The 26,407-nt window shown below is 39.7% G+C and overlaps 1 protein-coding gene across 1 annotated transcript in view; it reads left to right on the top strand.

Annotated features, from left to right (window-relative positions):
* The window catches only part of TMEM131L (transmembrane 131 like), a 145,903-nt gene that overhangs the window by 93,317 nt on the left and 26,179 nt on the right, over window positions 1-26,407 (top strand). Inside the window, exons 8-24 of the mRNA XM_081091818.1 lie at window positions 4,839-4,916; window positions 5,099-5,252; window positions 6,454-6,512; window positions 6,834-6,942; window positions 9,366-9,459; window positions 9,922-10,075; window positions 10,640-10,810; window positions 12,122-12,191; window positions 13,257-13,374; window positions 15,223-15,364; window positions 16,623-16,732; window positions 17,697-17,769; window positions 21,099-21,226; window positions 23,021-23,163; window positions 24,926-25,112; window positions 25,311-25,496; window positions 26,085-26,234. Coding sequence (XP_080947944.1) covers window positions 4,839-4,916; window positions 5,099-5,252; window positions 6,454-6,512; window positions 6,834-6,942; window positions 9,366-9,459; window positions 9,922-10,075; window positions 10,640-10,810; window positions 12,122-12,191; window positions 13,257-13,374; window positions 15,223-15,364; window positions 16,623-16,732; window positions 17,697-17,769; window positions 21,099-21,226; window positions 23,021-23,163; window positions 24,926-25,112; window positions 25,311-25,496; window positions 26,085-26,234 — 2,126 coding nt within the window. The remainder of the gene's footprint in view (window positions 1-4,838; window positions 4,917-5,098; window positions 5,253-6,453; window positions 6,513-6,833; window positions 6,943-9,365; window positions 9,460-9,921; window positions 10,076-10,639; window positions 10,811-12,121; window positions 12,192-13,256; window positions 13,375-15,222; window positions 15,365-16,622; window positions 16,733-17,696; window positions 17,770-21,098; window positions 21,227-23,020; window positions 23,164-24,925; window positions 25,113-25,310; window positions 25,497-26,084; window positions 26,235-26,407) is intronic.

Genomic DNA, 26,407 nt, shown 5'->3' with positions numbered 1-26,407 from the left:
AAAAACCCAACTTAATTATAAATGTACTAGAGGCCCAACGCACAAAATTCTTTCAAGAGTTGGCCTTCCTTCCCCTAGCTGCTGGCACCGGCTTCCCTCTGGCATCCGGGACCCGGGCTTTCCTTGCAGCCCCGGCTTCGTCTGGAAGGACATCTGGTCTAATTAGCATATTGCACTTTTATTATTATAGATATGTTGAGAGTGTGCTGATGTGGGTTTTTCTTTAAAGCTTTTTGAAAAGTTTTAGATCAGAAACATGCCAAATATCAGGTTTTGATATACTTTGATTTTATAGCCAATGTTTATTATTTTTAGTTTCTTTTCCTTTGAAGCAAGCATGTAGCTGTGTGCCCACTTTTCTTCATTCACCAGCTGTATATTGAGTGCCGATTAAGTGGTAGGCATTGTGGTTAAACCCTTCAGACAAGGTGCTTACCGTCTGCTGGGGAACACAGACCTTGAGCAAGTTATCACATGAGGAGTGTTAACGAAGGTCAGGTGAAAGGTGCTGTGGGTATGAGTAATGCCACTTACCCCAGCTGAGGTGTCAGGGAAAACTTCCCTGAGTGATGTTTAAGCTGGGACACGAAGGATGAATTGCGTTTAGCTATGTAGAGGGGAAGGCCGGTCGGAAATGTAGGTTCAAAGTTTGAAGGCAAAATAGAGCAGAAAGTCTACCCGTGAAGCTGGAGCATAGGCAAGGAGGCAGAGACTAGGCAGGTGCCTGCATTCTGTAGCTGCAATAAAGGGTTTGGGATTTGGGCCAAGCAGGAAGTCTTTGAAGGGTTTTAAGCAGATAAGTGGCTTGACCTGATTTGCATATTTATAATCTCTCTCTCTCCCCCCCCCTTTTCATTGAATTTATTGGGTTGATATTGGTTATTAAAATTATATAGATTTCAGGTGTACAATTCTATAATATATCATCTGTATATTGTAGTGTGCTCACCACTACAAGTCAAGTCTCCTTCTGTCATCATTTACTCTCCCTGTACCCTCTTATGTCCTCTCACTCTTTTTGTTTAAAAATATATTTTATTGATTTTTTACAGAGAAGAAGGGAGAGGGATAGAGAGTTAGAAACATCGATAAGAGAGATCGATCAGCTGCCTCCTGCACACCCCCTACTGGGGATGTGCCCGCAACCAAGGTACATGCCCTTGACCGGAATCGAACTTGGGACCCTTCAGTCCACAGGCTGACGTTCTATCCACTGAGCCAAACCGGTTTGGCTGTCCTCTCACTCTTGATGCCATGTGGAGAGTGGAGTGGAGAGGGCAGAGGTGGATACAGGGACAGGAGGAGGAGGTTGGTGCAGCAGCCTACCTGCCTCTGTCCCTCCCTCCCTCCCACTAGGGCAAGGGCTCCATAAACTTTTACATAAAGGCCTGGAGAGTAGTTATTTTTACCTCCTTTGCAGGCCATAGACCCTGTTGCAAGTACTCAACCCTGCCATTGTAACAGGACAGCAGCCATAGACAATTCACAAGGAATGAGCATGCCTGTGTTCCAATAAAACTTTATTTATAAATACAGGCAGCGGGCTGGATGTGGCCCACGGGCATAGTTTGCTGACCCCTGATCTTTAGGGTATTAGGAATGAAGAGAACGGAATGGATTCAAAGACTGACAAGGAGGTACAATCAGTATAAGATGGTTTGGGGTTAGTTTGAGGAAGGTAAGTGAGAACGTGAAGTTGGTTTTCAAGTTTCTGGCTTAAACAAAATATGAAGCATGGTGCTAAGAGGGGGCCAATGCACAGCAAGGCTCGCTGCCTTGGCCTGTGTGAGGGAGGCGTGTCTAGGCGGATGCCACACCATTGGTTGGATGTATGGGTGTGCAGAGAGGTCTGAGCTGGAAAAACAAACTTCAACTTGTCGTCGTAGACCCACTTAGGGAGAGAGTGAAGAGAACAAAAGACAGAATCCAGAATAATTCCAACATCTGATGGTCATAATGGGACGAGCCAAAGATGAAAGGGAAAAGCCAGAAGGACAAATGGTTAATGGAGTTAAGTGGGAGAGCAGGATCTGGCAAAAAAAGAAGTTTCCATTGGGTTTGGCTATGGAGGTCTTTTGTAACTTTGGTGAAAGCAGTTTCAGAGAAGCGGTGGGCTGTTTGTTGTTGTTTATGTCTTTGATAGTGGGATTGGTTCCCAGAAAGACAAATTAAAAAATGTTTCTTTAAGATTTTAGGTTCTGTTCACAGGGTGTTTTCCTATTTAAGTCTAGCAAATACCAGCAATTACTTCTTTAAAAGAGCTGTTGGTGAATGCTTGGTCCCATTTACAAGCTGGGTTAAACTTAAATATTTTTACTGCATTCTAAAATGTAACCTACTTTATTTTTTCTGTACTTTAATTGACTGAATGACAATTGAAGTAGTTACAAAATGGGTTTTTATATAATGTACTTAGGTAATGCTTATAAATCTAACAAATTAAACATAATTAGGGTGATTCTACTTCGTACTAAATCCTCCTGAAGTAAATAGACACTTACCCTCAGTTAAGTCAGCCAAGGATTTGGGGAATGCCTTCTTACCTGGTGGAGATTTTCTGGTGTCTGAGTGTGGCTGCCCAGCCCAGTGCCTTCGTGCAAAACTACACCAGACACATCAAACTCAAGAGAAGAGGAACTCCCGAAACCAGGCCCCTTAGACTCACACGCCACACATTTTCTGTGCGTTCACTGCCTGCAGCCCCCTGCCCTCCCACCCAAAAGCCCGTATCCCTGGATGGGACTTTGCATTTCCCATCTTCAAGATAAGTCCATGTCATCTCATGTGCCTGTTAAGATCATTGAACGTGATGAAAAATGTGTTCTTCTTCCCTTTTTTTGTTTGTTAATACTCACCAGAGGATATCTTTCTGTTGATTTTCAGAGACAGTGGGGGGGGGGGGAAGAGAGAGAGAGAGAGAGAGAGAGAGAGAGAGAGAGAGAGAGAGAGAGAGAGAGAAAGAAAGAGAAACATTGATATGAGAGAAACAGATCCATTGGTTGTCTCCTGCACCCGCCCCAACAGAGCTGGGGATCAAACCTTGACCAGGAATTGAACTCTTGACTCCTCATTGTGGGGGCCAACTCTCCAACCACTGAGCAACACTGGCTAGGGAAAAATTCTGCATTCTTTTGATATATTCTTGACCCTTCCATTCTTAACTCTCCCACATATTAAAAATATGACAGTAATACAGTCTTAGTAGGGGACTTTATCAACCTATTGTCATCAATGGCTAGACCTTCCAGACAAGAAATCAACAAGAAAACAGTGGCCTGAAGTGGCACATTGGACCAGATGGATTTAATTGATATTTTTAGAACATTTCACCCCAAAGCAGCAGAATATACATTTTTTTCAAGTGCATATGGAACCAGTATTATTTACAAGAGCCAAGATATGGAAGTAACGTAACTGCCCATCAGTGGATGATTGGCTGAAGAAGATGTGGCCAGTGTAGCTCAGTTGGTTGAACATTGTCCCATGCACCGAGAGGTCACTGGTTCCATTCTCAATCAGGGCACATGCCCAGGTTGTGGGCTCAATTCAAATAAGGAGCATGTAGGAGGCAACCAATGTTTCCCTCTCATCAGTGTTTCTCTCTCCCTCTTCCTTTCTCTTTCAATCAATAAAAACATTGAAAAAAAGAAGTGGCACATCTATAAAATGGAATATTACTCAGCCATAAAAAGGAATGAAATAGCCCTAGCCAGTTTGGTTCAGTGGAGAGTGTCAGCCTCTGGACTGAAGGGTCCTGCGTTCAATTCTGGTCAGGGGCACATGCCCGGGTTGTGGGCTTAATCCCCAGTAAGGGGTGTGTAGGAGGCAGTCCATCAATGATTCTCTCTCATCATTGATGTTTTTATCTCTCACTCCCTCACCCTTCCTCTCTGGAATCAATAAAAAAATATATTTTTTAAAAAGAATGAAATATTACCATTTGCAACAGCATGGATAGAACTAGAATGTATTATGCTAAGTGAAATAAGTCAGACAGAAAAAGACAAGTACTATGTGATTTCACTTATATGGGGAATCTAAAGAACAAAATAAATGAAAAACAAAACAGAAACAGATTTATAGATACAGAGAACAAAGTGATGATTGCCAGATGGGGAGGGTTGGTGGAGGGGTTGGTGAAGAAAAAGGTGAAGGGCGTAAGAAGTGCAAATTGGTAATTACACAATAGTCATGGGGTTGCTGAGTACAGCATAGGAAATATAGTCAATAATATTGTAATACTGTGGTGTCTGGTACACACTGGACTCAATCAGATCACTTTTTACTGGTAACTGTTTAACTGTGCTGTACACATGAAACTAATACAAAATAATATTGAATGTCAATTGTAATGGAAAAATAAAGGAATGATAGCCAGTTGAATTTTGGACATCTCCTATGGTTTTGTCATAGCTTTTAAGGTCATTCTACTGACGGGAGGCAGACAGGACAGTTAATTGGCTATTGCTTACTGAACCTACTTTAAAATAAAAGTAGACTCCTATGTGGAAAAAGAGTGTTAAAAAAGTATCAGCGATGTCAAACTGCAGTGTTCCTGTGTATATCTAGACCACATTTATCTGTTTATTGCCATAGTCAGAATTTTCATGTTGCCCAAGGGGAGAACTTATGACTTTCATTAGAATGTGAACTGTTTTATTGATGGTTGTATTTCCAGTAAGTAGAATAATACCCAGCAGTTAGCAGATACTCAGATGTTTGTCAGTTGAGTAAATGTAGTTCCTGAATAAATGATAGATTGTCTGCTGCTAATGCTAGATTGCTCTTTTTGCTTTCTTTTACATTGTTTCCCCCCCACCTTTTTTTTTTTTTTTTAGGCAGAAACCACTAATACTAGCCTCTTGCAGGTGCAACTGGAATGCAGTTTACATAACAAAGTGTGTCAGCGATTAAAGGTAAAATGAAAAAATTTAGTTTTTCCTCCTGCCTCTTTGCTTAGATATAAAAAATAAAACAACACATTCTGTTCTCCAAAGTACACATGCCCTTACCTTAAGTGCTTTTCCCCTTAAAATTTGAGATCACCAAGTTCAGATCATTCTTAAGTTTTTCCTTTTTTCCATCCCTCCAATCTCAGAGTTGTTATCTGGAATCCGATGATGTTTTACGGCTACAGATGAGCATAATTGTAACAATGGAAAATGCCTCGAAAGAATTTGAACAAAACACACAGGATTTGTTAGATCATCTTTCTATAATTTATGTAGCTACAGATAAATCTGAGACCTCAGGTAAGGTGGAATCTCTTCAGATTTTCACGGTAATATATTATGATTAACCTGTGTCATCATTCTACAACATTTACTTATAGATCATGTCATCACACTCCAACAGAAAGAGCTGCGGCTTTCAACCTTATTAAGCGATTGTAATAGTAACTGGTTCTCAATTTGCAGCTGTGAGTAAATTTTTGGAGTAAATTTAGGGGCAAAAGCAAACTAGTCTAAGTTTCCTTGGGAATCATTTTTCTTGGCATTCTGGGCACAATGACCTAATATAAATATCCACACAGTGTTGGAAGTTTTGTGCCTCTTGTTCCAGTTTTACTGATTTGCAGAAGCTCAGTTGACCAAATCCTGCTGTTTTGTATTTTTTTAGTAGTTGATGGGATACTGGTTGTTCCTTGATGCCTGACAAGTTAGAGTAATAGGAATTTCAGTGTTTGTTCTATGAATTTTATTTTTGAAAACAGCTCTACCTACCAGAAATAACCTAGTTCATCAGTTTAAGTTTCTAGGAAGTTTTGTTGGAGACACATATTATGAGATGCATGAGATTTATAATGTAGGACTGGTTGTCATCCATTGGTTGTCAAGACTGTTCTGGTACACGTGTGTGTGTGTGTGTGTGTGTGTGTGTGTGCACCCACACACTCACATACATATTCAGAGAAAGAAATGGCTCCAAAATATAGTTTGATATTGGCAGCCTATTGTTGTTCAAACAACGCTTGAGAATTGATTATAAGAATAATTCAGCAGGAGAGCTTTCCTGTCTCCATGTTGCAAGCTTTTGGTGATTCTCAGAACGGCCAGGTAGACATCAAAGTAGAGAAGACTCCTGCCCCATAGGGAGCACGTCTGTTGGTGAGGCTTGAAAGGAAGGCTCTGGTTTGAGACCCCAGGGTTTTATTTCCCCCAAGTACAGTTGCCTAAATAATGAAACGAGGGGCTGACTAATCACCAGGAGAGCAAAGCCATATTTGCAGCTGTCCAGGCAGTTGGTTGCAGCCAGAGGAGCAGTGCCCCGACACTACACTCAGCATTTATTTATCATTTACAGAGGCTGTATTGGTAGGTTAATATTTTGTAAGGATCCTTTTTCTTGTGACTTAAAAGAACACCCTGCAGAAATAGCTCCAAGTTTCAATTGTAGTGTTGCAAAACGAGGTACTTTTTGTTTTAACCTCCTCACTCTGATTCTTTTGGACAGATGATTCGGCCGTAAATATGTATATATTACATTCGGGAAACAGCCTTATATGGATACAGGTAATTGTAAATGCTTTATATCTAGTAAATAGTAAACTCACAAGTGTCTTTCATTGTAGAACATGAGGAATTTTCCGGGACAGATACAGAAACACTTATCTCTATTCTCTGTTGCTTTCATTGCAACCCCCTTCCCTTGCTTGAACCCCTATTCGGATGAAGGTTGTCAGCACCCGCTTCGTACTGTTGTAGACACGTGTGCTGCACAGCTGCTGTGTGAATGCCAGTCTGAGCCCGTTAGTTATTTCACAGAGTTGATTCACATTCGATGCCCAGTGGCCTGGCCGAGAGTGCTAACTGGATTTTTTGCTGTTGTTACAGGATGTCCATCATTTCTCACAGAGAGACGCTCTGTCTCTGCAGTTTGAACCGGTGCTCCTACCTTCCTCTACAACGAACTTTACAAAAATTGCCTCTTTTACTTGCAAAGGTACAGATTTTAAAAATAGTGGAGATTGCCTTCTTATGTTTGTTATCGATGGCAGTTGTGTCTGTGGGAGCACTTAGCACTGCAGAGAAGGCAGCGTTCTAAGGGAGTGGGCTTGCTCTCCATACCGCAGCCTTCATCGTGCTGAGAGCAGGATGGAGAAGATGCTTGTCTCTGCCACTTCTATTCTGCCACACGCAGAGGATTTTGAGTTTAAAGAGTAACTTAGTGGGGGATTTGAAAGACCAGAATGTAAATGTGTTTGGAGATACTCCCTTCATAGATGAGAGATTGTGCTGCCTTAGTTTGATGCTTTGTGTAGACTGTGATGCAGAAGGTCTGGTGAGCATGAACCCAATCCTACCTTTTGGTTCGTACTCATAGTTAAGAAGATTTCTGTAAAGAAATGCAAACAGCACAGCCAGTGTGGCTCAGTGGTTGAGTGTCACCCATGCACCAAGAGGTTGCTGGTTTGATTTCCGATCAGGGTACATGACCATGTTGTGGGCTCGATCCTCAGTGGGGGCCATTCAGGAGGCAGCCAATCAATGTTTCTCTCTCAAATATGTTTCTCCCTCTCCCTTCCTTTCTCTCTCTAAAAAATATAATGAAATAAAGTAAATGAAAAGATATTTTTTAAAAAGAAATGCAAATGGATTTTTAAACATGAAAACATGTCACTTATATGGAAAGGAAAGTGAATTTAAAGGGACAAGTGAGATATAATTTATTACTTAGATTGATAAAAATAAAAAAAAATTGTTAACATCCTGTGTTGATAATGATTAGGGGAAAAAACACCATTCATGTTTTTGATAAGAGTATAAATTGACACAGGCTTTTTTTTGGAGGGAAAATTGGCAATCTATGAACATTTAAAATGCCCGTATGTATTCTTCAGTCCTTAATTCTACTTCTAGGAACTTACCTACGGATAGGTTATATTCAAAGCTCTGCCTACAGAATGTGCATTGTTTGTGACAACAGAATTAACATAGACATCCGTGATAGGAGCCTGGTTACCATCCACGGGGTATACTCTGCGGCTATTGAAAAGCATACGTGGACATGCAATGAAGGTGGCGTGTGTACATTTGGGTCTTTAAGGGTATCCATGCACTTGTATACGAAATAAAAAAACTGGAAGGATGCTCATGAATCTGTTAGCAGCTGTTCCTCTGAGATAACTGGGAAGTCAGGAGGGAAAAGTAGATTTAATTTTCACATCTTTATTCATGTTATAATTTTTCTTATCATACATATAGCTTAAAAAGAAACCAGTTGAGTATTTGTAAAGGGTGTCCCAAAATTCATGCAAGAAGTAATTTTGATAGAAAACACATGTTTATAATTAAAAATTGTAAATTTCTTATTGATTCATAAAGTATACAGTATAGGGTTATATATAGAGTAGGATATCGGGTAAATGGCCTCCATGGCTTTGCTGGCACATATGCACTCTTTTGTTGAAATTTTCCATGACCGTTTTGCATAAATGTGGCTGAATTTCAATGAGGCTCATTTTTATCGTGATGGCTTGGTTAATCGACAAAATTGTCACATTTGGGGTTCAGAAAATCCACAAGTGATTGTTGAGAAACAAATGCATCCACAACGTGTCACTGTTTGGTGCGGATTTTGGGCTGGAGGCATCATCGAACCATTCTTCTTTGAAAATGCGGCTGCTCAGGCAATAACAGTTAATGGTGCTCACTATCGTGACATGATAATCCAGTTTCCCCAATATGCTATTCATACATAACCCTATACTGTTTACTTTATGAGTCAATAAAGAATGTACAATTTTTAATTATAAACCTGTGTTCTCTATCAAAATTACTTCTTGCGTGAATTTTGGGACACCCTTTATTAGAGTTAAGATTTTAATCCCAGTGATTTAATGAATAGTATGGCCCAGCTCAAGGGCAGCTTGTTGCTTGGATAAAGCAGCAGTGTCTGAAACGCAACCCCACTGCCTCTGAGAGGCTCCGCCTTATCGTTGAGGCTGTATTTCTGTCCTGCTCTTGCCTCCACACGCTCCTCTCACCCCGCCCAGCCATCACCTCTGTCATCTCTGGCAGGCCTGCGGGCTTCCCTCTTACTTTTGGTGAAGGCAGATCTTTATTAAAAGAAAGCCTCAGTGCATTGACTCTTTTTTCCCCCAAAGAAGTGAGAGGTTGGTTTATAAAAGGGGGAGTACATTGTGGTGGCAGATACTCTGTTTGAGATCATTGACAGCAAGCCAGGAAAGAAGATAAGGTTTGAGAAAGGATTTTCCCATTTATGTCTCATGTATGATTTTAATGGGGACAAAAACAGTGGAATAATTAGAAGGTTATAAATGACACACATATCTTGTTTTTGTTTAGGCGTAGTGAAATAAAAGATACTATACTTGACACTTACTTCTTTATACCCCAAAACAGCTCCATCGTGTGATAGTGCCGTGAAAGAAGTCACGAAGAAAACAAACAACACTCCGACACTAACAGCTTGCCTCTCCTCTCCGGTGGTCCCAGGGTAGGTCAACCCCACGTTCCCTGAAGTTGTATGGGTTATGTGTGTGTTTGTTCAGAAATGATTAAAAAATATAACTAGGGCTAGTATGGGTCCCTGGGCTATGTTCCTTGCAGTCACACCGCTGACAGCCAGAGACAGGGGTTGTTTGCAGAATGGGAAAGAGGAAGGTGAATGATTCAGTTCACGAAATCAGCCCTGGGCCAGACAGCCAGGTGTGGGAGGAGAAACCCTCTCGCCATGTTTCTCGCCTATACCTGGTCCTGGTTTTGCCTGGCGGCCTCTGTCCTTCAGATGCTCTACTGGTGGGAATGAAGGCTGAAGTGACCTGTGGGGTCTTTCCCAATGCTAACATCCCATTCTCTGATATTCTATGATGCTACTCTTTTTGTGATTGAGGCTCCTCCGAATGCCGGCAGTTGTCTTACTCTCGGGGCTGAGAGCATGCACGTGCTGTGTTCACAGGTACTTTAGAATGGACTCTTCTGCGGCCCAGTTCCACCTGGAGACCCATGAGAACACTTCGGGAGTTTGGACAATGTGGTACCTCAACCATTTTGACCGCAGTGTCGTATTAAACGATGTGTTTGTCTCCAAGGAGGCCAAGCACTTTTTGAAGGTACACATGGTATTTTCATCCAGGTTTTAGCCCATTTTATTTTAAGCTTTGTTTATGGTCAGATACTATGAAATGAATATTTACAAAAGTTAATACTTACCAATTTTAAAGCAAGTATTTTTCTTTTGAAGTTTTCAGAATTACTTTTAGGATTGATCTCTCTCTTTTCTAAACTATTGTTCAAGGACCTCAAAGGGACCAGGGTATATCCTTAGAGATATTTGCTCTTACCATTATTAAAACATTTTATTATATATAATTTATACTAAAAAGATTGTATTTAGTAAAAATAAGCCCAGTTCATAATAAAAGAGTAGGTTTTTGCAAAATACCACCTATGAAAATTATACAGTTACTTTTGTGAAATTTACAAACAGTTGCATTTTAAACATTATTTGAAGCTTATCATTTATATACAAATAGGTCAATTTTTGACCTGGAAATAATTGAGTAAAATTATATTTCTCAAAGTATAGAATTTTAGTATTATACTTTATAATGATTTTAATCCTCATTAGTGTTAGGAAAGTAATTTCTCTTGCTTCTTTTTTTTTTTGTCTTTAGATTCTGAATTTCACTGGCCCTTTATTTCTACCTCCAGGCTGTTGGAATATATTTTCTTTGAAAGTTGCTGTTAAAAACATTGCCATAAATCTATTCACCAATGTATTTTTGACTACAAACATAGGTGCTATGTTTGCTATACCTCTACAGATTTACTCTGCACCGACCAAGGTATCGTTCATGAAACTATATATGTATTAATAATTTTTGTCATAATTATTATTTCTATTAAGTTGTAGTGCTTGGTTTTATTGACTAACTTAAGCTCATGTTCTTTAAGACTCTTGAAGGATATATATTACCAGACCAATCATAGATGGTGAATTTCTTAGATGTAGAAATCTTTATTTGGAGTTACAATTTTTCATAAAGAAATGTGAGGTTCTTGAGTGAAATAAAACATCACAAGTAGGTTGATTTCATTTTTCATTTATTTCCAAAATTTGTAGAGCAAGGAATGTGTGCTTGCTATAGAAAACACAATTGAGCTCTGAGCACATACTTGCAATTGAGATAAATAAGATGGTTAAATGCTTTATTTGGACCTCTGGTAAGTGACTCTCAGCTGCTCATAATCCTTGAATGTCTTCAGTGGACCAAATCTAAAGCCTGAAAGGGCTGGCAAGGAAGAAAATGCTTTATAAAATCTGAGGAAATGGTATTTAATTTAGATCTTATCTTAAACATGTCTCATTTTTTTCCTTAATATTTCTTTCCTTTCATTTAGTTACTGTTATTGCTTCTTTTTGATCCAAGCTATTCTTACAACTCTGGATTCTAATTTTTATGAGACATTCATGCAACCATCTTTATGATTTTTCTCACTTATTAGCATTGGTGTTTTATAGATAGAAATGCCTCATGTTCAGCTATGAGCCTAACCGTAGGACTTCTGAAAACTAAATAAAATGTAAAGTTAATTCCATTTGTCCATATTTTGAGTAGAGAAGATTTCTTAGAAATTTTATTTTTTTTAATCAAGAGATGTTTATAAGGAGAGGACTGTGGGAGGGAGCAGGCAGGTGTCAGGTATGGGTGGGAGTAGCAAGTGTATGCTTTCCTTACCTCTAGGAAATGGGACACTAATTTGAATGTTCTGAGTAGCTTAGGAGTTACCTATTTTTTTTTTTTTTTTTTTTTTTTTTTTTACTGTTTCTCAGAGGATTCCAGTACAGTTTTCAAAAAACCTACTAAGAATGTCCTGACACTAATTTCATCTTCAATTCTGAAGGCAGCTTGGTGTCTTTTGGGCCCAGTGGTTGTCACTATGATTACTGAACAGAATCCTCCCTGTGAGAGGCAGTGCAGACCTCTCATTTGAGGGTTACAGGGAACCAAGAAATCACTTTCTGGTGGTTTAGCTTCTGGTTAAATGGAAGTTCACTTAGGTGGAGGCCAATGTCTGCTTTGCGTTTGAGTGCATTAGGATTTTTATGTGTAGTGCTGTGTTTTAAGTTATTCATATATTACTTTTCAATCTAGGAAGGGAGTCTGGGTTTTGAAGTGATAGCACATTGTGGCATGCATTATTTCATGGGAAAATCAAAAGCAGGTAAGTATTTTGCCCTGAGCTTTCTGTAGAACTCTAGTTGGGGGTTGGGTGGGAAGTAGGGAGGAGAATTAGCATTGGTAGATGGGATAATCAGTCCTGTGAACGGAATTGCATCATATTCTATTCTTAAAGAGCATGATCCCTAACAGAATGGCATGACATTGTTAGGAATCCTCCAGAAACATCCTGAGGTCCTTGTGGATTTTTTCCAACACATTATTTGATCATCCTAGCAACCTTGCTATCAGGAGAAATGGGAAGATTCCGAATTCCGGTTCTTTTAAACAAAGAGTTGACTAGAAGTTATTAAAAGTAATTTGGACTTGCCTTTGAAGACTTTCGCTACAGGAGCATAGACATCTTGTGGGGGTGCTAGTCGTTGTGTGAGACTGAAGGCCATAGGGTTGATGTGGAAGCTGTTCCTAGTTTTGTTCCTGCCTTTTGATTTATTAAAATGTCCAATCTAAGGAGAGGATTACAGTCCAGAGGTTTCTTTGGGGGAAATTCTCACTTGTTCACTCTGATACGCTCTTTAGCACAGACAAGACAGAATAAATAGAGAGGGCAAGCTGAATAAGTGGCCAGTTTATAAATATAAATATGAATATGAATATAAATATAGATATAAACCTTTCTCTAGGCTGAGCCCTCGGTCTCTGCCCTCTTTTGAGGAGTTGTTCATCAGCATTCTGCATAGTAACCCGAAAGACTTCAGTAATCACTGGCATTTACACGGATACATTTAGCGTTTTAGATTTAAAGCTATTAAAAATGTTCCATGTGTAATTTCAACTTGTAATTTCAGGCTGTATTCATGAGCCATGTGTCTTTTCTGTTACTGCCTTTACATAATCCAATTTAGTTTTGTTTTATACATGTTTGTTTGATTTGATATATTATCATTTGCCATTGAATCAGAGGGACTTTCAATAAAGCAGTCAGAGGACAGAGCATTCATCGACTCGACACTCCTGTCAGTTTGAGTTTAACAATAGCCTTGGCAGTATTTACTAGTTGCATTGTGTTTTCTGTAAATGTAAACATTACATCTGATCTCACTTTTAGAAAATCCTCATTGGGAAGGGAGCCTTTCTCTGGATCAGTCTACCTGGGATGTGGATTTTGAACTTGCAAATAAATTGTATGAAAGATGGAAGAAATTTAAAAACAGTGACGTCTGCAAGTAGGTCTTCCCCTTTCTTCATTTCTTTTACTCAGCATAAAGAGACACAATTACATGATACTTTGTTGAGCTTGCAGCACTGAATTTTTAGTAATTGATATTTCTCTCTAGCTTTTTATTTTGACAAATTTCAAACCTCAGGAAAGTTGAAAGAATAGCGCAGTGACTACTCAAATACAGTATTGCATTTAGAGTCAACCGTGGTTCACATCTTACAGTTGCTTTATTTCCCTCCCTACATCTGTAACTGTGTTCATGTGCACACAAACATGTACACCTTTTTAAGCTGTAGATATCATGATACTTCAACCCTCAATACTTTATTAGGAAATACTTTCTTTCCTAAGGTGAATATTCTGGTACATATTACTACACTGCCATTACATACCCAACAAACTTAACATTGATCCAATTATACCATCTAATACTCAGTCTCTATTCAGATTTCCCTAGTTCACCTACAAATACCTGTTATAGCTGTCTTTTTCTTTTTCCTTTTTTAAAGTCCAGGATCTATTCAAGGATCATGCATTGCATTGGGTTGTCTGTTTCCTTAATTTTCTTTGGAACAGTGTCTCCACCTTTCTTCAACTTTCATAATGTTCACATTTTAAGAGTCCCTACAAGTTATCTTATAGAATGTTCAACACTTTGGATTTTTTTTATTACTTTCTCAAGTTTACATTCATGTTAGGCATTTTTGGGAAGAGTGCTGAGTACTTGGTTGGTCTTGTGTCCTTATCATTTCGTCACCTCAGGAAGGATACCAATTTGTCCATTACTGACATTGCTAAGTTGAGTCATTTGACTCTCTCCTTTGTAGATGTGATAGATCTTTCTCCATTGTTGATATGTATATTTCCTTTTGCAGTTAATATATACATGTATGGTAATTTGAGATCATATAAATTTACTGTTCCCTAAGAATGTTTCACCCATGCTTTTAGCATTCATTGATAATCCTTGTTCTGATCAGTTATTAGTTGATGGCCACAAAATGGTGATGTTTCTAAATATCTTCTTCATTTTTATATTCTTATTGAGCATCACTATGGTTTCTTTGATCATTATTATCATTATTATTATTTTAATATGTATAATATATTTTATTGATTTCAGAGAGGAAGGGAGAGAGAAAGAGAGAAACATCAATGATGAGAGAGAATCATCAATTGGTTGCCTCCTGCATGCCCCCCTAATGGGGATCAAGACGCAACCCAGACATGTGCCCTGACCTGGAATTGAACTGTGACCTTCTGGTTCATAGGTACACACTCAACCACTGCACCACACTGGCTAGGCATCATTATTATTTTTTATGCTAATTTGTCCCAGATTTGGCTGATGGGAACCCCTTCAGGCTAGTTTGTGGGTTTCTTTGACATGTCCTCATCATTTTTTTAAACAATCCTTACCTGAGGATATACTTACAGATTTTAGAGAGAGGAGAAGGCGGGTAGGGGAAAGTAGAAAGAGAGTGAAAGAGAAACACTGATGTGAAGGAGAACATCAATTGGTTACCTTCTGTGAATGTCCCCACTGGGGATTGAACCTGGTATGTGCCCTGACCCAGAATTGAACCTGCAACCGTTCAGTGTACAGGATGATGCTCCAACCAACTACCCGCACTGGCCAAGGCTCCCATTATTTTTAACCTTCCTTGCTTTCTAGTAACACAGGCTGTTCCAGAATCGTCTTGTGCTTACTCTTCCCCAGACCCAGAATAAGCCGTTTTTTCCCAAGACCCCTTGCTTGTTCCTTCAAGTAGGAATGATATATCTAATGATTTCCTCTCCTTTGTGTCAAAATTGTTTCTTATCATATTGCCTTTCTTTATGAATTACACAGGAGGAGTGTTTTAGGAATGACGCGGTTTGCCCCCTTGAAGAAATCCAAGGAGTCAGAATCCTTTATTTTCTTTCTGCCTCGTTTGGTCACAGAGCCAGGCCTCGTGTTGAACTTCAGCGCAACTGCCCTTAGGAACAGCGTGGTGAGGAGCCTGTGTCTTCTAACCTCTGTCAGTGACACCCCATCTTGGGTTTTTAAGTTACACGAGTCTTTCCACCTTGAGAACATTGTTTCAGAAACAAAATTAACTTAAATTCACTTTAAATGACACACATTTGCCACGTGATGCTTAGTAGGGCGGTATCAGAAGAACAAAAGAAGGAATAAGACTCTACACAGGCTGAAGTGCATAGAACAAATACATTTTATGAAGTTCGTGTCCAACTCAAAAATCTTTTCAGTTGAGAAAGTCTTCAACTGCAAAAAACAGAAAATTCAGACTAACATTCACTTAAATAAGCGTTAGTTTGTTTCATAACGAGGAGCTCCTGGGGAAGAAGTCCAGAGCTGCTGAAGCGGCCCTGTGATGCCTTCAGCAGCCCGGGCTCATTCTGCCTGTCTGCTCTCCATCCTGAGAGTGGGCTTCCTTCCCGGGTGTGTGTCCCATTGACAGGGTGACACGTGCAAAGCGAGAGAAGTGACACCAGCAGGCTTGCACTCCACCTCACAAGCCTCATTGCTAAAGACACATCTCACATATGATCTGAGTGATAATTTAGACTTCACCAGACACTCACTGGGTTCCTTGGGGATGACATTCTAAGACTACTTTTAAAATTTTTAAATTTGAAATAATTTTAACATAGAGAACAATTGTAAGAGTAAATCCAAGAATGTCCAATTGCCCTTCACAAAGACTCAATCCATATTTAATGTTTGCCACGCCTACCTTGCCATCGCCCTTCTCTGTCCACCCACACATATATTTTTATGAGCCATTTGAGTGTCACACATTATACCCCTTCCCTCTGATTGTGTCAGTGTAAAGTTACTAAGAGCAGGTGCATCTTAAATACCAGAGTATACTTATCAAAATTAGAAAGTGTAACATTAATCCTAATAATGTTATCTAATGTTTAGTCTATATTCAAAAATGTCTAGTCATCCCAACGACATACTTTATAGCCATTTTTCCCCCTTGGTTCAGGATCCAATTCAGGATCTTACATTGCATGGTCAAGTCTTTCTCCTCTCCTGTAACCTGCCTCGGCCTTTCTTTGTCTTTCATGGCATAGGCATTTTTGAAGTGTGGGGGCCATTTATTTGCTAGAACGTCCCTCAATTTGATCTGTGTGGTGGCTCCTTGTGACTACATTCAGGTCATGCAGCTCTTCACAGGAATATTGCAGGGGTGGTGCTGGGTCCTCCCCCGGGTGCTCATTTTCCTTTCCCGTGTCCAGGTGAAGTACTTCGTGGTGCAGAACCCTTCCTCTCTGCCGGTGTCCTTGCAGCTGCTGCCTCTCGCCTTGTATCCTAAGCCCGAGGCTGCCGTGCGTCTGCTCCACAAATGGTAAGACTTTCTGATGGGTGGTTTGGGAAACACCGTTCAGACTCGGAATTATTTCAAGTCCTTCCTGCTTTCCACCTGGACTCTACATGTGGGTGCACTCAGTATTAACCCGTGCACGTTGGGCACCCAGCCCCTTGGTGCATATAACCTGTTGGCAATTACCAATTCTGTCTGTTACGTGGCATTTTCAGGGTTACTACTTCAAGTCCATTTCCCTGCAGACTATACTTTTCCTGGTTAGGGAACCTTGACAATCATGAATTTTTCACAAATACTCCTAGAATCTGGCTCACATAAGACATGAGTTTAGTGTTTTGGTATATTTTAATCTAGTGCAGTTAAACAGAGCACAATGAGGATACTGTTAGTTCATGTCTGTTATATCTTATTTTCGCACAATCACAGTTTTGCTTAGAGTGTTTCTTCCTTTGGGTTCAGTAGGACCTACCCTCATCCTAAGGTTTTCAACTTCAGCACTATTGACATTTTGGACCCGATGATTCTCTGTCGGGGGCAAGGGGAGGGCTGGCCTGTGCTTCGAACGCTGTTTAGCAGCATCTCTGACTTCTACCCAATAGATGCCAGTTGGACCTCCCCAGCTGTGACACCAAAAATATTTCTAGACATTGCCAAATGTCCACTGGACATTAAACCAGGAGATGAAATGACCCTTGGTTCAGAGTCCCTTCCTGTCAGGTTCCATAGTTAGGAACCATTCAGAGAAAATAATCGTTTCACAGGTTGAGCTTTTGTCATTGTCACCATATTCTTCTTTACATTCCCATCTGCGCTGCCCACATCATTGAGCACTTGCCATATGACAGGCACGGTGCGGGGGCTGGGACACAGTAGTTTATGTGCAAGTACATGTGCTCACAAATATAAAATATATATATGTGTGCACACACCTTTTATTCTTTATTGGCAACTTAAATGCTATTTTAAACATTTTTTTTCGTTATAGGTTTGGCGCCGACATGCAGACGATTAATTTCACAACTGGCGAATTCCAGCTCACCAAAGCTTGCCCTTCCCGGGTAGGGTGTCGTCTTTAAACAGAAAAAAAGAATGCTTACACACTAGACACATGGCATATGGGCCTCGCTGATTCATGTTTCAAGTGTCTTTCTGTAATATATGTGGCGTTCTCATTTTTATATTCCAGGCATTTGGTATATAGAGCAGATTTTCCCAATTAATGAATGCAACAGGAGCCCGTGGTTCCTAGCCCATAGATCATTTTAGTTTGATGATTTGGATTCACGTGAGTGAAGAAATAGCGATTGAAATCAGGCCTGTGTAGAAGACCATAAAATTTGAGACCCCAGAATTATAATTCTCTTAAGATTCCTTGGCGCCATCAAATTCTTTTTAGGGCAAGAGGAGATAAAAATAAATACATCAAAAAAGGATCTTCTCTTGCTGAACTGGCTTCATGTGTTTCGCAAGCCACTCAGTTCCTGTGACAGTCACCTCATCTGTGAGTTAGGGTGACTGGAATTCCCAAGCATGGGGGCTCAGAGGTCTCGCGTCAACACTTCGGAGCAGGAAGAAACATGTCATGCGGGGAGGAGGATGTTGTTTGACGGGGCTCTTGGCAGCCTTGCCTTAGCGTTCACTCCGTGGCTCTTTGTATATCGCTGTTTTCCTTACAGGCATTCTCTGTGTGTGGATCCACTCAAAAGGGGAGCCCCTGTTAAAAACACGCACGCATATGCATGTAAACACACGTAGGTATACAACTACATGTGTCCCCCAAAATGTATATACACACTTTGAATGATTACAAAGGCAGTGTTTATTAAAATACATTTCGTTTTCAAAATTGAGCTATCAGCCATTAAAAGTGTGCATACATTTTTTGGGGGGGGACACCCTGTGTATTTCTAATACACATATTTAACTGCCTTGGGCATTTTCTTCTTTCTCCTCACTTAACTCTCCAAAGATACACTGTTAGCTCTAGAGCAGTGGTTCTCAACCTTCTGGCTCTTTAAATACAGTTCCTCATGTTGTGACCCAACCATAAAATTATTTCCATTGCTACTTCATAACTGTAATGTTGCTACTGTTATGAATCATAATGTAAATATCTGGTATGCAGGATGGTCTTAGGTGACCCCTGTGAAAGGGTCGTTCGACCACCAAAGGGGTGGCGACCCACAGGTTGAGAACTGCTGCTCTAGAGTAACTTGAATAACAGGAAGAGGGAGACCACAGAGAACCTCCAACTAAGTTAAAATTAAACCAATCAGAGTGCATTTTTAAGTAGATTTTGAATGGAGATTTATTTGCCGTAGGAAACAACCTAACAATAGATGCTCCTTCCTCTTTGTCAGTGGTCTAGGTAGCGTGGTCTTGTTTTTTTTAGTGAGCCTGTCCCGCTCTGTCCCAAGCAGTCTCCCTGGGCTGTTCGAGGTAAATTAGTCCAAATACCAAGAAATAGTTTGCCCCACTGGAATTGAATCAAATGTAATTAGAAATTCCAGAAATAATGCCAATCCTTTTACATAGAAGTATTCTATTCAGATTGGTATAACTCCTTGGAAAAAGTTTTTAATCTCTCGTTGAAGATTCCTCCCCTAAAAATAGACACCTTTTGTGATAAAGGGAACTATTACATTCACAAAAAGAATAGTCAGTGTCTATGCCTTTGAGACACTTAAAAATTTAACTTAAAATTTTTATTAGAACTCTTTGTGATGTAAAGAAAGGGGCCTGTATTTTAATTGTGTGGGTTTGCTTTTAGAGATGTAATTGCTTTGGTTAAGACCACGTGGAGTTGGACACGCAAGGTTCTGAATCCAGATTCTTCCATGTTCTTGCTGTGGGACCCTGGCAAATTATTTAACCTCTCTGAGCCTCTTCTCTCTCCCTCATAGTATAAATGTTTGAAGAATCAGTAAGGTTTATGGAATGCTCAGCATTTTATAAAGCTTATTGCATTCCAGCGTCTGGCATATAAGTAACATTTAATAAATGGTGCTCTTGTTATTATACTTTAATACTAAACATCAGCAGCTTTTTAAAAAGAATCTTGCCGAAACCGGTTTGGCTCAGTGGATAGAGTGTCGGCTTGCGGACTGAAAGGTCCCAAGTTCGATTCCGGTCAAGGGCATGTACCTGGGTTGCGGGCACATCCCCGGTAGGAGGTGTGCAGGAGGCAGCTGATCGATGTTTCTCTCTCATCGATGTTTCTAACTCTCTATCTCTCTCCCTTCCTCTCTGTAAAAAATCAATAAAATATATAAAAAAAAATTAAGGTTGACCAACATTAAAAAAAAAAATAAAAAGAATCTTATTTTTATTGACTTTCAGAAGGAGGAAGGGAGCGGGAAAGAGAGAGAAACATCAATGATGAGAGGGAATCATTGATTGGCTGCCTCCTGCATGCCCCCTACTGGGGATCAAGCCCACAACCTCTGGCATGGGCCCTGACCAGGAATCAAACTGTGATCTCCTGGTTCCTGGGTCGATGCTCAACCACTGAACCACTCTGGCTGGGCACATCAGCAGCTTCTTATTCAATATTCCTATTGTAAGTAGAAAGCAGGATTTCTCCCTTCATGAAGCTTACAATTCTAATGAAAATGAATCAAATGCCATCAATATTTCTTCTTTCAGATAGGATAGGAAATGCTAGCAACAATTGAAGGATAAGACAAATTTAAAAATTAGAAATATAAAAAAGAGAAATATTACTATGCAGATTATGTGATTATAGCTCTTAGAAATCAATTGTTTTAGTGAGGAGTTAAAAAAATGTGTAAAGAGGGAAAATGACAAAGAACTAAATCTTGAATATTAAATTTAGACCACAAGATTTATCCAGAAAAAGATAAAAATCTTAGAATAAAGGTAGTCTTTATTGAGAGTCTTCTTTCAATGTGCATAAATGAAGGTCTTCAGAGTTTAGAGACTAAATATAATAAAGATGGTCTCTATACAAACTTAAATTCAATATGGAAGAGAATTTGGGGTTAGGCAGCAGTGGGTGGATGGTTTGCTCAGATCCTTCTAGTGTTCACGTAGAGGCTGTTGGGTCTGTTTTCTAAGTGATGTTTTCCACTCAACCCGTCTTTACATTGAAGGCTTCTAGCCCCCACTCCTCTCCAAGCCAGGAAACAAGTCCCCTTTCCAGCATCCGTGTGGGTTGTCCTGCAGCCGCCGCCAGTACTTCTCAGCTGTGGCTTGGGAACTGTTTATTGGTGTGAACTCTCAGGATAAACAAGTTCGACAGGTTGATTAGGGTGGTCACATCTGGGAACTCAAAGAAAAGCAATCATGTTCATGCTCTAAAATGCACATAATGAAGACAGAAGCTTGCCTTACAGGAATTGTTGAATTGCACTTATTAAATTTGCAGGGTATGCATTCTGAGGGATCCAGGTTTGGCAGCCTCCACTTCCATTTGCAGCCTTTGGCAAAGAAAAGGGTCGGTGTAGTTTTCACGCCAGCTGACTATGGAAAAGTTACCTCACTCATTCTAATTCGGTAGGTGTGGCCCCCTCGTTCTGGAGAGTTTCTTGCTCATTGGCTCGTCTGTCTGAATTTTTTCTCTCAGGAATACATGATCTCTTTAGCTACGTGCTAACATGTACGTCTTAGTCGGGCCTTTGGTGGCAAAGCTGTGTTGCATGTTAGCAAGAGGCAGTGTCTGAGAAGAGAGGCGACCTGAGGCTCCACACTTAATCCCTGCTTCAATTCCCTCCCTGTACAGGAGGGAGTATGCCCCCCCCCCCCCCCCCATGAGGGGAAGCGCATTTCACTCAGCGTCTCATTGACTTCTGTCACAAAGGGCAGAACACAAGAATACATACAAATGCATACACACAGCACACATACAGGCATTTACTTCCCTGTCTAAGCTCAGAAGAATAATTAAAAAGCTGCTGTATACTTTTCATTCCACAGTGTTTGGATGTACATCACTCTCATTTCTGTCTGTCTTGCTTCTGGAATTCTCTGTGGCCCCAAAGGGCAAGTGCTTATTTGAGCCCATTGGCTCTTTCTGCTTTTTCCCCCTTCCTTTTAAACAAGCGTTATATTGCTAGCTGATTTAAGCAGCTAAATGTTTTCCACTTTTAATTATTTTTCATCTTTAGGTAGTCTTTATTGAGAGTCTTCTTTCAAAAATTGACAGTAAATGCAGATCTAGACTTCTCTGCATTGGCAAGAAGTCTAGCACAAATTTAATTTTTAATAAATGACATTTTAGTTATTTTTTTTAAGCTTTTCTAGTGTCAGATCAGCTGGCAACAACTTTCTTATTCTGGACTCTATTTAGTATGTTGTATATTGTATGTATTTGTTCTTCTGCAAGTGAATGCTACTAAACAGAAAATGGACTAAACGTTCTTTTAGGCATTTTAACTAAGACTCCTCATGCTTTGATGATGGTGTGTTTCATTTTAAACCCATTTTCTTTTGAAGAATTAAGGTTGTAGGAAGTATAGATATAAACTTCACCTCATGCCAGATGAAACTATCCCAGACTCCGAAAGAAAACCTAAATTTTTTATAGTAGTTAATTTATTTTTGGTGGTTTCTGTTTTGATACACAATATTTCTCTGTAAACAATACCAATCACCTAATATCACTTAATAAAGATGTGACGATAACTGTATTTTGCATACTGAGAAATGAATTCTTTCTCTGTTTCTGTAGTGTTTACATTCATGATGACTGGCTTTCGGTCAATCTGCATCATTTAACCATCATTTCCACTTCACCTTTTCATCCTAGGAATCATAATTTCAGTTAATGAAAAAGCAAAAACTAGTCTGAATTACTGTTTAATAAGAACTTGAGTAGATATATGTTATTTGTGGGATAATATTTTAAATCTTCAGTTCAGAATAAACAGTAGGGTTTTACTTCGAGAATTATTCCTAAGGCAGAATTTCTCATAGTCACAAATACTGTGAAAACGCCTTAACTCACCATGTGAATAATTTTTATGCATTTGTCTGTTAGTGTTTCTCTGTGGCCTCCTAATTTACTTCGTTGTTTGTTTGCTTTCTCTTGGAGGTCGGATCACCACCCTGGTGGCTGGTTATTAGAAATACATGGGTTTATGTTCTTGGCTGACATTGAAGAGGGATCATGATCATTCACTCCTTCTTGCTGTATTCCACTTGTTCTGTTCTGTGCTTGTCGGGAGAGGCCACACTATTTAAATGGATTTTCTTTCACAAAACAGGAAAAATGTTTTTGCTAACTAGGAATTTTTAAGTACAAGTGACTCTATTGTAATGCCTTTTATTTGTATCTCCTTTCCCTTAAAGGAATAACTTGACCGTTATCGACATGGTTGCCGTGGAAGGATTTGGAGCGCGAGAGTTGCTCAAAGTGGGCGGAAGACTGCCTGGCCCGGGAGGCTCGCTCCGATTTAAGGTGCCCGAGTCCACGCTGATGGACTGCCGGCGACGTGAGTCCCCATGCGAGGCGCTCTGACGGCGGGGGGGGGGGGGGGGGGGGGGGGCGGGCTGGGTGCGAAAGCCAGCGGCAACGGGATTCTCTTGGAAGCTTCTTTTAAAAGGTTTCCAGTAAATTCATTGTGTCGCGGCAAATAATTAGATAAGGCAAACATCTGAGCCTAAATGGGCTGATATCACTCAATTAGAACAATAGTCAACTGAAATGTACTAGATATAGAGGGGGAAAGTACAGTTGCTAAATTACTAGCATAGTGTCTGATGTTTAGGATAAGTGGTATGAATCTGTTAATTTGGTTATCGGCTACCTAACCTAGAAAATCACAAGTGGTGGAGCGAAGACTACAGGCATGCCGCCCGATGGCACTTTGTGCAGTCACAGGAGTGTTCTGCGTCTGTGCCGTCTAGTGCAGCAGCCACTCCCATGTGTGGCCGATGAGTGCTTAGAATAGAGCTAGTGTGATTGAGAAAGTCAAGTTTAAATGTTTTCAATTTACTTTAAGTAGCTTATGTGTCTACTGGCTACTGTACTGAACAAGGAGACTTATAAATTTACTTAAACGTTCCATTAAAAATTTCTAAATTATGCATGTATTTAAATTAACAGCTTTTGAGCTACTTTTATTAGTTTCAAGAACTTTCTGAGGAACTAAAACGAAAATCAAATGAGATGTAAAGTGTTTCTGGTAAATTCTTGTTTTCCTGTTATCATTTTTAATTTCAGGAACACATTTAAAGCATTTTGGTGTGACAATATGTTTCCTGTGGAGAAGGCTAGTTAGTATAACTGTTGGATAATTTATAGCACTGGTTTAATGCCTGATGGGAATTTTTTTTCATTTAGAAAGCTATGCTGAAAGAACACTGACTTTGAAAAGATGTATTAGCCATTTTGCATTAAAAATTTTTTATCATTTTTCATTCATTCATTCATTTTGAGCTGACCTTGAGAGATTGAATTAAAGAATAATGTAAAACCTGTAGAGCCAGATAAAATATTAGATTGTGGGTTATAAATTTATAGGATTTTTAAAAAATGTGTTTTTATTGATTTTTAGAGAAAGGGAGGGAGAGAGAAACATTTATTGGTTGCCTCTGAATGCACTCCAGGGAGCATGCAGCCTGGGTGTATGCCCTGACCTGACGGGGAATCAAACCAGCGACCTTTTGGTGCACAGGATGACCTTCAACCGAGTCACGCCAACCAGGGCTATAGGAGTATTTTTAAATTGAGAGGACTCTTCCCTTTTTAAACATAAAATGTGCTTTCGTTTATTTGCAAGGATTTAATTATTTACTTCCCCTTAACATAGTGGGTCTTTGAACTGTGTTTCTAGTAGCCATGATGGCTTTACAGAGCAGCACACACAGCCTCTTAACTGGCCCCCCCGTTCAGTGTGAGTGGGGTCTCAGGGGCAGAGGGTGTGTAGAGCTAGTAGTAAATCCAAATGATTTGGCTTCTGAGAAGAATAAACTTTTAACCTTAACCTTTAATAAGTAGAAGAACAAAAAAGAGATTTATTCTTTTGGTACCTAGGCTGATTGTTTAACTTAAAAAATTTAACTAAGTACTTTTTATTTTATTCTGATAATATAACAAAACCTATAACTGTTCAAGAAAGTAGATAGAGATCATGCTTTGAGTTTACATTGATTTTTGAAAACATTTTAATAATGTGCACATTGTTGCAATAAATTATTTTATATCAATTTTGCAGTTCGTATGTAATAACTATCACTTTTCATCCTCACTAGAACTGAAAGACAGCAAGCAAATTTTATCTATTACAAAGAACTTCAAAGTTGAGAATATCGGACCACTTCCTATAACTGTGACGTCTCTGAAAATCAATGGGTATAATTGCCAAGGCTATGGATTCGAAGTGCTAGATTGCCATCAGTTTTCCCTGCCCCCAAACACATCTCGAGATATCAGCATTGTGTAAGCATAGAGTTTTAACCTCACTTAAGTTTTGTGATGTTTTTAATGTCAAGTGGGTTGGGGAACCTTTTTTCATTGGTAAAATATCTTAGGTTGTTTTTATATAAGTATCTTGTACAAGTAAGAAATTTTGCTACGATGATGATTATGTTTTGTGCCTAAAATTAAAGTTTACAAAGGTGAATCTTTTGTCACCAGGTTTACTCCAGACTTTACCTCTTCCTGGGTCATTCGTGAGCTGACTCTCGTCACTGCGGCTGACCTAGAGTTTCGCTTCACTCTCAATGTGACCCTACCTCATCACCTGTTGCCTTTGTGTGCCGACGTGGTTCCAGGGCCCAGCTGGGAGGAGTCATTTTGGAGGCTTACGGTCTTCTTTGTCAGGTAAACTACCACTGTTTTCACTGTCCTCTCACTGAGTGGAGGAGCCAGGCAGGCGAGTTGCGTGAACTTGTTATGTTGCCTACATGCAATCAAAGCATATGAATTGAGTGGAATTTATATTATTTAAAGAACCCTGACATACATGAAGTAGAGAAAGTAGTAACTGGAAAGCTTCAATATAATAACAGTAAATGAACAGTAAGACCTACAAGTCAAATAGACAGTTGTGAGCCATGTATGTTCATTGGCAGTCCTGGTGGGAGATATACTAAATGGTACTCTTATTCGCTCCATGGCAATGGAAATTTAAAACCACAACGATCCTTTCAGAGTGATTTTATCCTGGAAGCATCTTTTAAAATGGAATTGAAATGTCAGACTTATAAATATGCACATTTTTAAAAATGTGGGTGGTTTTTTCAGTCTTTAAGAAATGTCAGAAATGGTGATGTCACATATCTTCTGGAATTTTAATGCTGTAACTTTAGACATGATCTGTCAACCATTCACTGCTCTTCTAGAATAAATCTGGTTTTTGAATGCCCGTCAGAACCATGCCACGATGAGTCTTGTTGCTTTCTTTCTCAGTTTGTCCCTGCTGGGTGTGATTTTAATAGCCTTCCAGCAAGCACAGTACATCCTTATGGAGTTCATGAAAACAAGACAGAGGCAGAATGCGGGCTCCTCTTCGCCGCAGAACAACAGTCCGATGGAGGTTATGGGCTCCCATTCGCACAAGTAAGAATTCTTGGGGCGTGTGTGTGTGGGCGGGGCTGTTTCTCGCCTTTGATAGCACTGATTTCCAATTTTATTTTAACTTAATATAAATTTTGACTCCAACTTTGTTTCGTAAAGTTTTCTTTGTCCTGGTGTGACAGCTGTCACGTTTTTTTAATTATACGATAGACTTC

Source organism: Myotis nattereri (genome assembly GCF_964212035.1).
Source record: "Myotis nattereri genome assembly, chromosome: 5".
Taxonomy (NCBI): Eukaryota; Metazoa; Chordata; class Mammalia; order Chiroptera; family Vespertilionidae; genus Myotis; species Myotis nattereri.
Note: the sequence above shows the minus strand (reverse complement) of the source record. Positions and strands in the feature narration are given on the sequence as shown.